This window comes from Fringilla coelebs (assembly GCF_963513975.1).
Source record: "Fringilla coelebs genome assembly, chromosome: 3".
Classification (NCBI taxonomy): Eukaryota; Metazoa; Chordata; class Aves; order Passeriformes; family Fringillidae; genus Fringilla; species Fringilla coelebs.
In genome coordinates, this window is record NC_140030.1 from 77,955,682 (window position 1) to 77,971,022 (window position 15,341).

General features: G+C 50.8%; 2 protein-coding genes across 6 annotated transcripts in view; one reads left to right on the top strand and one right to left on the bottom strand.

Moving 5' to 3' along the window:
- Positions 1–825: 825 nt before the first annotated feature.
- On the bottom strand, positions 826–10,248 carry POLH (DNA polymerase eta). Of its 2 annotated transcripts, none has more exons than XM_084203362.1 (10): positions 10,098–10,248; positions 9,865–9,999; positions 9,534–9,775; positions 9,105–9,274; positions 5,809–5,912; positions 4,833–4,952; positions 4,096–4,219; positions 3,397–3,462; positions 2,601–2,764; positions 826–1,832 (listed from the first exon to the last, which is right to left on the bottom strand). In XM_084203362.1, exons 1-10 carry the CDS (start codon positions 10,232–10,234, stop codon positions 965–967), a joined length of 2,130 nt encoding a protein of 709 aa, XP_084059488.1. In that variant the 5' UTR covers positions 10,235–10,248; the 3' UTR covers positions 826–964. The 2 variants fall into 2 exon arrangements, with proteins under 2 accessions (XP_084059488.1, XP_084059489.1); XM_084203363.1 differs by having other exon boundaries at positions 10,094–10,227.
- Positions 10,249–10,401: 153 nt separating this feature from the next.
- The window catches only part of XPO5 (exportin 5), a 29,720-nt gene continuing 24,780 nt past the window's right edge, over positions 10,402–15,341 (top strand). For 2 of the 4 annotated variants that reach the window (XM_084203358.1, XM_084203359.1), the window contains exons 1-8: positions 10,402–10,641; positions 10,890–11,011; positions 11,639–11,711; positions 12,235–12,372; positions 12,683–12,865; positions 13,883–13,924; positions 14,754–14,780; positions 15,073–15,258. In XM_084203358.1, the coding sequence (XP_084059484.1) occupies positions 10,537–10,641; positions 10,890–11,011; positions 11,639–11,711; positions 12,235–12,372; positions 12,683–12,865; positions 13,883–13,924; positions 14,754–14,780; positions 15,073–15,258 (876 nt within the window). In that variant the 5' untranslated portion in view covers positions 10,402–10,536. The remainder of the gene's footprint in view (positions 10,642–10,889; positions 11,012–11,638; positions 11,712–12,234; positions 12,373–12,682; positions 12,866–13,882; positions 13,925–14,753; positions 14,781–15,072; positions 15,259–15,341) is intronic. The other 2 variants (XM_084203360.1, XM_084203361.1) reach the window with 1 other exon arrangement.

A 15,341-nucleotide genomic window follows, 5' to 3' on the forward strand; every position in this document is an offset into this window, starting at 1 on the left:
CCTGAAATTCGATTCCTAACCCCACCCAGAGCTGCCTTGACGTGGCACATTCTTCCACCCCCACGCCCCCCCGCCCCGCCCAAAGAGCCACGTTCAAATTATTGGCAGGAGTGCTTCTGGCCGGCTCCAGGCAGCTCGCAGTGTAGATCTGAGCCCTGCCAGGCAGCTGAGGGTACTTCTCTTGCCCTGCAGCCAGTTTCACCCTCCATGATACTCTGCTTTGTTGGCTGTTGTAATCTATGGAGCTCTGGAGTGGCCACTGTGCTGTGGCCTGTGGCTCAAGGAGCTGAACAAGTCATTTGGCAGAACCTAGTCAGAACAGGTACCTGTCAGCAAGTTGTATCTCATATCACTTAAGAGTCTGGGAAGGAGGAAAAAAATGTGGTTATGCACTCTACACCAAACAAAAGCTTCCACAGTGTTCTTTGTGACTCTTGGCATGCTTTCTATCCCTTCTAGTGACGGCTCTAACAGTAGACTGTTTATGTGTCAATAGCAAGTAAGTAAGCAAGGCCTGCAACTGCAGCTAGAGTAGAACCACGAGTTGAAGGTTTTATACAGAGTGATTAGACAGGGGTTCAAGCCAAGGCTTACCTGGAGATTCCCTGGGATAAGCTGCTGCACTTACAGTAGCTGCTTTTATAGGAGGAACAGAATTACTGAGCAGTGATGGCATGCAAATACCTATGGTAAGAGGTGTAGGTGAGAGTACTATGCAGCTTCTAGTAAGACCAGGCAGGCAGAAGCAGGCTTAGCTGTCACCAGCTAAACAGCCTATATCTACACAATTCATGAGTCTGAGTTCCTCTTAGACTTGGGGTGAAGATAATTTACTAGACTTTTCAGCATTAAAACCTGACAGGCAGTATAAAAACATTTAACTGTATTTAAAAGCACTAGTTCTTTAAAAACACTGATTATTTAAAAATACTGATTATTTAAAAACACCCAGTGTGGCTGAGAGTTAAGGAGGTAAGGGCTTAAAGAAAAAATCTAAAGTTCTTGTCACACCTTCTTTGGGTCGTTTTGTACTAGATCCTGCTGGAGTCTTGGGCTTGTTCTTTGCCTTGGCAGGAGACCTGGAAGCCACAGCCTTTGCACTGGGAGCTGCTTCTGGAGCCATGGGAGGGCTGGGCTCCAGGAAAGAGCTTTGCAGCTCCAGAGCAAAGTGGTAGTCCATGTGCTCTGGGAACTCCCACACCAGCACGAGCTGGCCACACTTCTCACAGCGCTGCTGGTCCCCTGGAGAGGCAGGAGGCAGCAGGGTGAGCTCAGGAGAGGGTGGCAAATTCTGCTCATTTCCCTCCACAGCTGGCTGTAATTTCAGAAGGGTCCTGGAGCTGGGTGGAGTTGAGGGTGTTTGTGTAGCATCTGATGGCAACTTCTCCCGGCGAAGCCTCTTGTACAGAGAAGTAGGGCTGGCATCGCTGGGATCCTGCTTCACAGGGGACTCCAGGTCACACTGTACAGAGGCAAGTCCAACAGGCAAGCCAACAGCAGCTCTCTCTTGGTGCTCTGGGGAGCTGGGCACAGCTGGCTTTGCAGTGGCAGCAGTAGGCAAGCTGGTTGCTGCCACTGCCTGTGACAGCTGCCGTTCTGCTGCCTTTTGGAAGAATGACTCAATAGCACTAGCTGGCTTCTGCCGAAGCTCTTTGCTCGGGCTCCTAAAGAACTTCACCCCGGCCCTCCCACAAGACGTGGAGTTTTGGCTGGTGGTGGCAGTGCCGTCAGGCTGGGCATCACCCATCAGGAAGGTGGCAATGCCTGTAGAGAGAGTGACAGGCTCCGAGAACTTGCTTGCTGAGAGTTGCACTGAAATCAGCGGTGGAGACCTGCAAAGGACAGACCAACATCAGCTCAAACACCAGCCTGGAAAGCAAGAAATCTTTTGAGGTAAGACTTTAAACAACACAAAACATTCACAGACAGGGGAACTGTAGTATCTGGCAAGTGTTGGGACAGATGTTTGCTCTGACAAAGTTAGTATTGCTACCTCCAGAACAGATATAACAGGCTGTGCTGGGCAAAGCAGAACTCCTCTTTCCAAAGCAGCAATTCCCAAAGGAAGGGCGTTGGAGCAGGAGCAGCCAACTGCCAGCCTGGACTTTCAGTCCACTACAGGCTGAAGCTGCTGTGAGATGAGAGCACACTAAAGGAGCAGCAGCCTTGTCAGAGTTTAACAGACAGGACCTTCTTGCCTTCACCGCAGAGCAGAAGGAAGGAAGAAAATGCTGAAGGAGTTGTGTACTTTAATTTTTCTTCCCACCCCAATGGCTTCCTCACAAAAAGCTACGTCCTTAGGGTAGGACAACAAGGCTTAGTTAATTTCTTCAGCCCAGCAGGGCCAGGACAGCCTCGACTGTCAGCCAGTGGCAATCCTAACTCCAAGTACAGAAGTGTCTCACCAGATGTGGGGCTCAGAAGAGGCCAGGCTGTCCTACCGCTAAAAGGTCTCTGCACTCTACTTGAGGGTGCTGGGAATCACTTTTCCTGCCACTCAAATTAACTTGAGTCCCTCCCCAATAGGTCTCTGGCTTGTCCAGTACCTCCCACATCAGAACCAGTCCTGACAGAGGCGACCCACTTTGCCCCACACTCACCACGCTGCCTGGTGAGCCCCAGCCATGTTACAGGTTTGGATGAGGGTGAAGGCGTCGTTGCACATTTTCTGTGCGTCATAACGGGACAGGGCACAGAGGCGTGACACGCGGGTGTCCCCTTGCTGGCGGATCACTACCATCAGCTGCCGGGCCACGCGGTGGTTCTGCCGGGAGAGTAGAGCTGTGCTTCCAGCGACTCCTGCAGGAGGGGGCAGGAACAGCGAGGGGACTGTTCCCTGCCTGGAGCCCTGCCCAGCCCCCCACCCCCCTGCCATTTCCCGACGGTGGGGTGGGACATGTCCTGCCCGGCCTGATTGCCAAGGGATGGGATACACAACAAGTGCTTGCACAGCTGTGCCACGCAGGATGGGAAGCAGCTAGTCCTTGCTCTCCCTCAAAGGCAGCTCCACAGCTTCCCTGGCCCTGCTGCAGTGCCAAAGCTGGTGGATTGCTCCCACCCTGGCCTGCAGCCCCCTGTCAGATAGGAGCACAGTGCTCCCTCTTACTGCAAAGGGCTTGCCAGAGAGCAGCAGTGCAGCAGAAGGCGCAGTGGCTTTCAGATCCCTGCATCCTAAAGCATGGGACAAGGACTGTTCTTAACCCTGCAGTGTCCTGGGGCAAAACCATCGTGCCTGGCCATGCTCCTGCACACCTCTCTTCTTGAGACACCTCAGCACACAGGCACACAGCTGTGGGTGAGCAGATTTCGTCCCCCCCCCACATACCCCCTCAGCCTCCTGCAAACCACTCATGGTGCAAATGTGCCTCCATGTGTCCCTGTGCCTCCCCTTCTTACCTGGCTCCTGTCCTTGTTCAGTCTGGACTCCAGCTCCAAGGCCAGCTGCAGGAGCCAGTGCTGCACCTGGACAAAGCAGGGGTAACAGACAGGTTGGGCCTCTGCTCACCACAGTACCACAGTACAAGGGGAATGCTGGTGGGGGATCAGACTGGAAAGAACAGACTATTGTAAGGCCCCATATCTGTAGTAGACCTTGAGAAATCAGTCCAGCTGAGATTAAACACTGCAAGCAAGGACATTATAGATACCATACAAGCCCTGCATTACTACTAGACTTTGCTAGGTAATCTAGGTTCCTTGTCCCGGATTTCTCCTTCCATCTTCCTACAGCTCAGTGGGAACCGTACCCCACCTGTTAGCTAAAGTGCATCCTGCCTCATTCTTTGGGCTAGTTACCTTCCTTCTAGCAACCATGCTCTTGAAGCTTGGCACTGTGAATAACTTTCAAACAGCACAGGCCCAGTTTTGCTCATGGAAATTACAACCAGGATGGACCTCTTTGTGCAGGAGTTTGTCAATGCATTTCTGTCAACAGGGACTTACAGAGCTCAAACCACCTTCTCCCACTGAGCCTCTAGTCTGAGTTTCAGGGCATAATTGTGCAGAAAAGCAGCAGTTTTGTAAGCTAGTCTTTTTTTAGTATTATCTTCTCCAGTGTGAAAGCCAAGCCTTATGGTAGATGTAGGCTTCTCCTACCGCCTTCTGTGTGGCCAGGGCTGACTTCCCAGGGAAATTCTTGCTGCAGCCAATAGACTGGGGCAGGTGCCGGTTTTTGACAGGTTCCTCTTCAATTCCTCTGCACAAGTCATAGAGCCAAGACCTGAAAGCCACAGGGAAGGCATGAGGTTAAGGCAGCTACAGACAGGCAGGCATCACTGGGCAGCACGTCAGTCTCCTGCTCAGCCCTGCTTTCAGCTCAGTGCAAGCTGTGACTGTCTCTCATCCTCCACTCTACAGTCACAGCCACAGCTGAACAGGTAAGATTCCTCCAGGCCTCAACTGCCTGTCAGCACAACTCCTTCACCTCTTCTCCTGAAGTGGCAACAGTTCACCAGTCTGCAGGGCTGTCCAACCGCTGTTCTGGGCCCAGAAGTTGTGTTTCTGGCTCCAGCCTAGCCTTATAATTTCCTCTATGATGAGACTGTCAAGTCTGCCCTCTTTCCAGCCTGCAGAGAACCAGCCCTTTCACCCCATCTTTGGATGCTGCAGAGGAAGGCTGAGGCACCGGCTGACAAGCAAAATATTATCCAGGGGAGGGTGCTTGGGAGCAGGCTGAAAACCTGCTGTGGGCCCGAGAGATCAATGCTTCACAAAGATGTCACTGAAGTGACATCCTTCCAACCTTCCTAATCAGAGCACAACAAGATTCTGTGACTGAAAGGAAGTCTCAATTCCTGCCAAGAGCCAAGTTGTGGTGAGTGGTTCATCATTACCCGGTTTTGTCTCCAAAATGTGTCTGGAGCTCAGTCTCACTGAACTGTGTCAGCTCCCCGATGTACTCTACTCCCAGGGTGTCTGTGATAGCAGTTCCAAGCTTGCCTCCCAGGTTACGGCTATGGCAGAGAAACAAAGAAAAACCACAGATGAAGCATCACGTGGAGACTGTGACAAGTCTTGTTGCAGCAGCTGTTCCTAGATAAGGACAACTAGAAGCTGCTAGGAACTAGCAGGACAAAAGGAACACCTGGCACCAGGCTCTTCTGCTCATAGTAAAAGGACACATAGGAGTTGATGTAGGAACTGCTCCTTAGGTCCCCCAATTTTAGTGCTTCTCCCTCAGCTCCATCTGATCCCAAACCATGCTCTGAAGAATGCCTCACATACAGCTTCCTTCTTCCTACCACAGACAGGACCCTTTCCCACACACATCCTTCTCCATCCCTTGCAAGACACTGAAAGCAGAGAGCAGCAGTGCAGGTAACACTCTGGAGAGCAGGATTAGGGACCAATTCCTCTGGAGCAGCAGTGCTGGTAACACTTCCCTACACCAGGAAAAGTACTTGTGCACAGTATGGATGCTCAAAAGCAAACCACATCTGCTCTCTGTGAGGACAGCTGTCAGTCACACTGGGGAACAGTTATGGCCTCCTTGCTCACAGTTGCTTCTGTCTTACACCTATGCAACCCCAGCAGACATCCTGAGCACAGCATTACCCTGGGAAAGGATGCCCACAGGCTGCTAGTGGGCTTTTGGACTGTGGTCCCTTCACCAGCAGGGCTCTACTTCCCAAGTACACTCCCCCTGAACTGTCACTCACAGCCACAAGAGATCACTAGCAGGATTCCCTGTTTGCTGGGAGCACTGACAAGCAGTTACTGTGGAGCTGAGAGCCTCTGCTGGCCGCTCTCAGTGAGATCACATGGCTGTGCTGAGGTGGCCAGGAGCAGCAGCAGCTCCCTGGTACTTACATGCTGCTGACAGGCAGTTGGCTGAAGAGCTGCGGCACAAACCGTGCAGACACCAGTGTCTGCCGGTTGGGCTTGTTCAACCCACAGGCCAGTTTTGCCAGTGTCTGTAACACAGAAGAGGGTGGAAACTGTTATTATACACTGTGCACTGGCCTAATGTGAATCTGCCTAACAGCTTGTGCTGCATCCTCTCTAACAGCTGCTAGGAATGTGTGCAGGGTGCACCACTGCTTGCTCTTAGGCAGTATCCACCTCAGGATTTGACATGCATTAGCTGGGTACTCTGAAAGCAAAGCTGCTTCCAGGCTTTAGTTCTGGGAATTGCTGGACTCCTGCTCCAGGCAGATAAAGATCTTTCATCTGTTGTGGTTGCTATAGTTTTCCATCAGGCAAGCATGCTAGAACTTCCACAGCATACCTATAGTCCTCCCCCAGGCTATGTCTCTCACTATGCCTTTTTCCTTCACCTTCTGTCTTGCTTTTTTTCAATGTCACTATTTTAATCTTCTCTCTGTGAGGTCTGCAACAGCATAGTGCTGCAAAAGGAAACCTTTAAAATGCAGAATTGCTAGCCTGGAAGGCATGTTCTCCTATACAGCTTCCCACTCTAAGCTACCACAGGGTCAAAAATACACAGACCAGCTTGAAGTACATTTAGCTGGGTGTTTGAGGTTTTATTGAACAACTCTAATAACTTTCTCTTTCAGTGCTTTGCCACACATCCTGTAACTAAGCAAAATTTCTTGCCTGCCTATTGAGCTATGACCTTTATTAACAGCCCATTTTACAGGCTTACACACATTTGAAATCAATTCTAGACAAAGATGATCCCTCTTCAGATGTCCAATCACTGTTTTCCTTGTCTGGCTGGAGACTTCCAAGGTTACCCACCTCATAAAGTGACGTGCTGCACGCGAAACCAATCACTGAGACTTCATGGGGAGAAATCATTTACTTTTTCTGACACCTTCTGTAAACTGCACATGCTGAAACAGGATTTGGCATTCCTACAAGAGCACTTATATTACTGACTCATCCTGCTGCTTGTCCACAACAACTCCAGGCTACTTCCTGACTTACTGTGACTCAGCCAAAATCCTGCTGGTTGCTTTTTTTCTATAAACCACAAAAACAGTCAATGAGCATAAGAGGAGCATAAAAAGCGCTGTTTGGTGATTTTAGACTGATTCTAAGCTTTTTCAAGCTCAGAATTTTCAACTCTAATTTCATCTCAGAACTTTCACAGCCCAGGCCCTGAGCCCCTTCTGTGCCACACCTGAATTCATACAGTTGTTCCCTCTCTGTAGGCTTCAGTGAAAATACTGGCTCTTAGCAGACCTTGGACAGATCCCCCCAGGATTCCACTCTGAACATCCCAATTTGAGTGCACCTCACTGAACAAAATCATTATGGGAAACATAATGTTTTCTTCAGCTACATGCATGCCCTTCAGACTACTTCAGCCATGTTGTCTGCTACAGTGTCATACCAGGTTACTCAGCTCAGGGTGAGGTGTGTTAGAAGCTTTAAGGTTGACACCTCACAGCTGTAGTCTTTCCTGCACATTTGGCCACTTATGCTGCCAAGGAGGGCACATAAATGAATTGGCATGAGTGGTTCTTGAGAAAGCCATGCTGTTATCCTTCAGCTGCTTCCAAATTTTTTGGTTTCATTCATCATCCGGGTTCCTGGTGCACTTTAACAAGGTACTTCATTGAGAAAAGCATTTCCTTGGGAGAGTTTTCTGTAGAAAAAACACAAGCATAAAGCAGATAATCTTCACCTTGAGTTTCAGGCAACAGTTATTGTAGCCTGAGAATGGTTTTTACTGACACAAATTCCCAGATACTCAGCGGTAGAACACCAGATTGGGGCACTGAGGTGAGCTGGGTTGCTTTTCCTCTTTCTGGTGAGTCAGTATTTACCCTGCTGGCCATGGGGATTTGGGTGATGCTCAGCCAGCTGCCAAGAGCAGCCACAGCAGCTCTTGGTGCATGACAGCAGCTGCAGAAACAAACAGACTTTGCTGACTTTGATGCTGTAGCTGCAGAGGGTTTCCTGCTGGGTGAAAGGCAGGCTGGCTTACTGAGAGCACTTCTTTTGTTCTGCAGAAAAGGTTTGTACCCACCAAGATGAGCTGGCTGTGGAAGCACAGCACAGTGCTCTGCACAGCCACAAGTATGCTGTGGTGATCTCTGCACTGTGCTTGCTGCTACAGATACACAGTTCTTCAGGGATAGCACAGTACATCACAATGTCCTTACTCTTTCAGAGAAAAAAAAAAAAAAGCTGGCATAGAAAATGGAAGCTGGGAGAAGCTGCTAGGAGTATCAGGGAAGTTCTCTGTTATTCCTGACTAAAGAAAGCAAAAAGGCAAATTGAACATAGCTTCCACTAGAAATTTCTACACCAGTGATGTTCCTCAGCTGGCTCATTTCTGCCTCACAGTCTCTGCTAGTTTCAAATTAAGCCAGTGCAGAACCAGTTCCAATCCCTGTGTACAGCTGGCAGTAGTAGCAGGTGTTTCTGCAGCAGTCAATGAAATATATCTTCCTTGAACTCTAGACCATCCATTTAGTTTTCATTTTCTTTCTTTTTTTAAATTTTTTTTTAAGTCATAGTTTGCCCTTATAAAGTCATTACTGTATAAATAAGCCCCTCTTCTGCAGAGCAAAAGGGATGTCTCAGCAAACCAGCCTGCGTTTCACCCGGCAGGAAATCCTCTGTAGCTGCAGCATCAAAGTCCGTTTGTTTCTGCAGCTGCTGTCATGCACCAAGTGCTGCTGTGGCTGCTCTCGGCAGCTGGGTGAGCATCACCCAAATCCCCATGGCCAGCAGAGTACATACTGACTCACCAGAAAGAGAAAAAGCAACCCAGCTCACCTCAGTGCCCCAGTCTGGTGTTCTTCTGCCACAGAGTATCTGGGAATTTGTGTCAGTAAAACTGGCAAAACTGTTGCCTGAAACTCAAGGTGAAGATTATCTGCTTTATGCTTCTGTTTTTTCTACAGAAAACACTTCCGGAGGATTTAAACCCCTTTTGTTCTTAGTGAGATCACTCATGAGGGTACATCAGGAATCCAGACAGTAAATGAGGGGATTGCTGACTGCCCAGGCCACAGTCCTGGGGAAACAACTCCTCCCATTTCCAGATGTCTTATAATTTCTCCGAAGGTGTGATCACACATGGCTGCATTCCCAACTTGGTTTGTCTTCTTGTAAGTATAGGAGAGCATCTACAGCATGTTCTGACGCCGCAGCCCAGAAGAAATCAGGCTGATGTGTTATGCACGTACCTTGTTGTGCGAGATGCCAGCTGAACACCTGAATCCAGTAGCTTCTTCCACTGCCACCCTAATTTCTTCCACAATTACTGCGCCCATGGTCAGCTGCAGGTCAGGACAGTCTGGGTTATCGAAAGACAGCGATGCCAGCCACTCGTCCAAACCACGTTGCCGCAGCTCCTCTAGAAAAGGGACACAAAAGGGATCTCAAAGGGACACGATATGGCACTTCTTGCTGAGCCCAGCAAAGGGACCCGCAGCAGCCAGTCCCAGCCAGCAGCCGCAGGCTTCCGTAAGCGCATTCCAGCCACAGGGAGGAGAAGAGGCACTTTAAAAGCCATTCACTGCGGAAAACGCAGACCCCATTTACCACGCTCTCGATTCGGGGGAGTCAGAGCAGGCGGAGCGGGCCCTTCCCGGGGGGCGGGGGTCGGTGCGTACCCTTCCCGCCGGGATCAGCTCGGTGCGTGCCTTTCCCGCCGGGATCGGGGCCGGGCTCTCCGGGCAGTCCCTGCACGAAGGTGCTGGGGAGCAGCGCGGCCGACAGGGGGCGCCCGCTCAGCTCGCGCAGCCGGTGGCGCGCGCTGCCCGTCAGGTCCAGGTACGCCTCGTCGATGCTCGCGCGCTCGATGGCGGCGAAGCGCGACAGCACCTGCATCACCTCCGCGCTGGCCTCCCGGTACCTGCCGGGCGGCGGGCACGGGCTCAGCCGCCGCCCCGCGCCACCAGGGAGGCCCGCGCCGCCGCCGCCGCCCTCGGCCCCCGCTCTCACCGTGTGAGGTCCGCCTTGCCCCGCGCCTGAGGCACCCGGGCCAGCGCCAGCTCGGGGCACAGCGCCCGCGCCTCCGACGCCCACATCCCGCGGGACACGCCGAAGGCCCGCGCCTCGTAGCTCACCGCGATGATCCTGCCAAGACACGGAGGTGAAGTGCAGGGCGGGCCCGGCCCCGCGGGGAGCGGGGTGGGACGAGGAGCCGGGGTCGCCAAGCCGGCTCGCCTACCTACCCGCCGCCCTGCCACTCGGTGTACTGCACCACGGCGCAAGGACGGCCGCGCAGCTGCGGGTCGAGGCGCTGCTCCACCTGCATGAAGAAGCAGTCCATGTCTACCAGAGCCACTACGCGCTCCCGGCCCCGAGACATCCCGCCGCCGCCACCGGCTCCCGCCTGAGTGAATGATTGAATAACCGCCCGCTCTATGGGGCGGAGAGCCCCGCCTTGGCCCGCCGCTTTGCGGCACCCGTACTTTCCGCGTGGGGCACGCCGGGAGTCGTAGTTCTCCGGGGTGCGGTGGGGCGTGCGCGTGTCCCCGCCGCGACGGTGCGCGGCGCCCGCGTTCTCCCTGGGTCCCCGTGTCCCCCAGGGCGCATGCGCGGAGCTGCGTCCCGGCCGCCCCGCTCGTCCCTCCCGTGGGTGGCCGGTGGCGCGCGCCCGCCGCCTCCGCCATGTCCGCCGAGCAGGTGAGCGGCCTCTGCGAGCAGCTGGTGAAGGCGGTGACCGTCATCATGGACCCGGCGTCCACGCAGCGGTACCGCCTGGAGGCCCTCAAGGTACGGCCCGGCCGGGGAGGGAGGGAAGGCGCCGGGCTCCGGCCACGCGGGCGCCCCGTCCGCACGGCCCCGGGGCGGGCGAGAGCCTGGCGGGCCGGTCCCGGGCGTCCCGTGAAGTGCTGGGAGCCGTCAGCAGGCCGCGGGGGTCGGGCGGCCGCGTGTGCCCGGCGTGCTCCGCCAGGGACGGGGCTGCCACCTCCTGCCCCGGTGTGTAACTGCGTGTACGCGTCCCGGCCCTCCTCCCCTAGTTCTGCGAGGAGTTCAAGGAGAAGTGCCCCATCTGCGTACCCTGCGGGCTGAAGCTGGCGGAGAAGACGCAGACGGCCATCGTCCGGCACTTCGGCCTGCAGATCCTGGAGCATGTGGTCAAGTAAGTCAGCTCGTCCCGTGCTGCCAAGCCTGGGAAGGGTCCCAGCCTGCCGTCACCCAGCTCTGGCGTGGGATCTGTGCCCATTCCGGCACCTCCCACCCCCGGGAGGCACTTTCACGACGCACGGAGTTTGTTCTGCAGTAGAGGACAGTTGCAGTTCTGCTCTGGATGTTTTTCTTATTCTGTGAAAAAAAGAGAGGAGAGAATTGCTTTCAGGCAGGTTGGGAAGGTGAATTCACTGAGCTGTAAGACATGTTAACATCAAAAGATGAAAACAAGAGCACTGGGTTACCAGTAGGTCTTTGCAGAGGTCTGTCATTGGCCTCCTGCTAACAAAGAGGCTTTGTATTAGTTCAGTTCTGAGATTCCTTTCTCTGCTGCCTCTACAGACCTGATGCTTTGTGCTTTTGCTGCTGCTTCTGGTGTCTGTTGACCTCGGTGGGGCATGCCCATTTGCCAGCAGCAGTTTTAACTCAGCCCTTTTATTAAGGAATTGGGTGCTGGCAGAGGCAGGGAGCTGGTAGTGTCTCTACTTTAGGTAAAGAAACAATGGTTCCTTGAGAATCATCTCAGCCATCTTACAGATGTTTTGACTTGGTTTCGTTTTTGTTTGTTTATTTTTAACAGATACCGCTGGAACAATATGCCTCGCCTAGAAAAAGTTTATCTAAAGAACAATGTTATGGGCCTCATATCCAGTGTAAGTACCTGCTGCCCCAGGCTGTTCTGAAATGTGAGAGCAAAAGTAAAAAATACTCCAGTTAATTAGCACAGAGGATCTGTATTCAGTTTTTCATTTCATTGCTTTTTCACTTTGCATCTCTGGTTGTTTCACTGCTTTTCTCTGTCTTGTCAGGTGAATAGCCATGTTACCTCACAGGAGGTTGTGAGGCTTGTATATTTCTTAGGAGGAAATTCAGTAACTACAGATGTTCTTATCCTTTGTACAAATACTAAAGCCATTATCTTAGTTGTGTTTTCTCTGTTGTTGTGATTGCTCTCGTGACCAAGTGACCTTCTTTTGAGAAGAATCCATCTGGTTCCCAGAGTTTATTAGCTATGGACACTTGGAAGCATAGGAGTGTCAACTAAGGTAGCTGCAATGAAGAGCTGCCCAATGTTAGTTTCTGTGGTTTAGAATGTTTGCAAACACTATTTCCCAGGTCAGAGTTATAAATGCCTGATGCTTGCTGTTTTGTGTAACTGTCCCCTTTCTGTCATAGGGAACTCAAAGTATCCTGGAGGAGGAAAGTCACATTAAGGATGTGCTGTCTCGCATTGTGGTGGAGATGATCAAGCGGGAATGGCCTCAGCACTGGCCTGACATGCTAAAGGAGCTGGATACCCTTTCAAAGCAAGGGGTATGAAACACAGCTGTCTGGTCTCTTTTGCTTGCTCTTAATGTGGGGTTCAGTCTTCCATCATCCTGAGAAAAATCTAACTTACTCATGGTCAAGTGAGACAGGTTGGTGATGGACTCAAAAATCCCTGTAAGATTAAAGCTATCTTGAGATGACTAGCAGAGAGAGCGCCATCCTGCTGTTTTACTTTCTCAACATGAGACCTCTGTCTTCATGCATGCTTGCTTTCTCTCCACATCTTTGAGCTAGTCTCTAGAGATTTTAATGTTTGGACTCTGCTGATGGAGTGTATTTCACTTTGGGACATCAGGAAACTCAGACAGAACTGGTGATGTTCATCCTCCTACGTTTGGCAGAGGATGTGGTGACTTTTCAAACTCTACCTACCCAGCGGCGACGAGATATCCAGCAAACCCTCACCCAGAACATGGAAAAGATCTTCAGCTTCCTACTAACTGCCCTGCAGCAGAACGTTAACAAGTACAGACTCATGGTAAGAGTCTCCTTCCCTTGGGTTTTGTTTGTGCTGGAGGCATTTAGGAATTGGGATGCAGCTTGCAAATTGTTGGAGAAGCAAGTGCAGAAACTGAAATCTGTTACTGCCACTCTGAGGTAGGGATCTGTGGTCTGGAAAACTGGTGCTGATCAGAGAGACTGAACACACAAGGCTGATAGGGATAGTGTTGATACTTTGATTTTGCTAGTGTAAATGGCTTGAGTGGATGCATGCTTCATCCATGCTGTTGGAATGTGTGCTGGCACTAGGGATGTACAGCTTAGCAAAATGAAGGTGTGGTTGTGGCAGAAACAGGTAATTTGGGATGGTTTATGTAACACATAGTGATTAAGAGATGCCATCCAGGAATCCTGTCTGCTCTCTCATGCTGCAGTGCTGCATTTGAGGTGATGCACCAAAATGCATGAGTTTCTGATGTGTCAACATGTTTCTGGGCCTCTGGTCCTTTTCTCCAAGAGCTCAAGTCAGGAAGCCCTTTTTTTGCAAAGTTGCAACAAAGAATGCTCTTTCTATTTTTGTGTAAACAGACTTCTTTCCTGAATTCTTATCTAGAATCAGAGATGTGCAGGTCAGTCACAATGGATGATGAAGGGGAGTCTCTACCCCCATCTACTCCTGTGAAAAGGAAGTGGATTTGAGAGTGAAGCGCAGTTGAGAAACCAAACTAGAAACGAGTTGCTTAGTCATATCTCATTTTCTTTTTTTTTTCCATTAATTAAAATCCAGAGTTATACTAAATGTGAAACTGGGAAGCAATGAAAAACCCTTTTTCTGCCTGCCTTCTGTACACCTTCCTGATGCACTGTCAGGCTGAGCAACCCCCTACCCTGTAGTGCAGCCAGTTTTCTGTGCAGTTCATGGTGATGGGAGGGTGACCCTTGTGTGTTTCGTAGTCTGGTTGAAATGCATTTCCAGGTAAGATTTGCATTGCAATGCTTGAGGCTCTGAAGTGTGGCTGCTTCCGCTAACGGTGGAATCTTTCTGATTGGCAAGGTTGGAGCACCCCAGGAACAAGAAGTCCTCACCACTCCACAGGTTAGCAGATTTTTGGGCTATTTGTGCACAGGGTCATTTCTGAGGCTTGGATGTTCACTTGTCTGCAGACTGGGGGAGATGATGGATAGGTCTCCAAGAGCATAATAGTGTGCAGTGCTTATAAGTATGATGGATTTATAGATAAACATGTTTATATGATGGGTCATATATGAGGTGTTTGTGACTTGAGGTGATTAACTTAAAACCATCACTGCAGTGAATAGTTGAAACCAAAAGCTTACAGTAGAAAGAAATGCTTGTGGTGTCTTTGCAACTGAAAAACAAATCAAACCTGAGTGTCTGAGGGACTTGTTTGCATTAGGCAAAAAGATGGTACAGGCAGTGCATTGTTGCTGTTCAGGCCTTGCAGTCGGGCTGTAAGTTGCTGCTCCAGCTCTCTCCAGCTCCCTTTCTGACTGTGGACAAAACACCTTTTCAGACCTGAATCTTAAAAGCTACCAGCATCTTTTCAGAGTCTGGCTTTTGGGTGTAAGATACTCTTAAATAGACAAAAGCTTCTTTCCTGGATGTCTCCAGGAAGTACCAAAATGCCTTTCCTTCTTGTCTCCTGTGTCTCCCTGGAGTGCTGACTGGAGTGTTACCTTTTGGATGAGAAGGGAATTGTGGCTTAACTTGGCAATTTAGAGTCCTCTTATCTTACCTAGCTGGTGACTGCAGAGGTGACTGTTGGCTGCAGCAATGTCCTGAGTGGGAGACTGTCATGTAGCCTCTTTTTTGGCTGTGTTTTTGAGGATAAGCCTGTACAACAGTGACTGGGTGGAAGTGTGTGCTGTAGCTGTTATTTACCCTTTCTTGTTTTCTTTTTCAGAAAAGTGATTTGGCTCAGGAGCCAAAGGTGAGTGGAGCTATATGAGAGTTAGCTCATTAGTAATTCTTAAGATTTAGGTTACTTAGAACTAGGCTTTTGCCAGGCTTTCAAGTCTGTTGCCTGCAGTTTCATGCAGATGGATTTGTTCACTCTTAATACAAACCCCTTGAGAAGAGACAAGTGAGGAGTGGCAGAAGAGTCCAAATCTCTGACTTTCTCAGGGGGGTTCTTGGTACTGTTATTTCAGGGAGTGGGTGACTTTAGATGGGAAGTGTTGGTTTTCTCTGGCTCTGACCTTGTGCCTCCTCTCTGTTCACAGGCCCAGGCAAACTGTCGTGTGGGGATAGCAGCACTCAACACTTTGGCTGGCTACATTGACTGGGTAGCCCTAAGCCATATTACAGCAGACAACTGCAAGCTCTTGGAGATGTTGTGTCTGCTCCTAAATGAGCCTGAACTCCAAGTTGGAGCAGCAGAGTGTCTCCTGATTGCTGTCAGCAGGAAAGTGAGTTCTGACTCTTCTGGCTCCCTTTTATTTTTCTCTTATTCTCCTATATAATTCTTCAGACTGAGCAATGCTATCTTCGC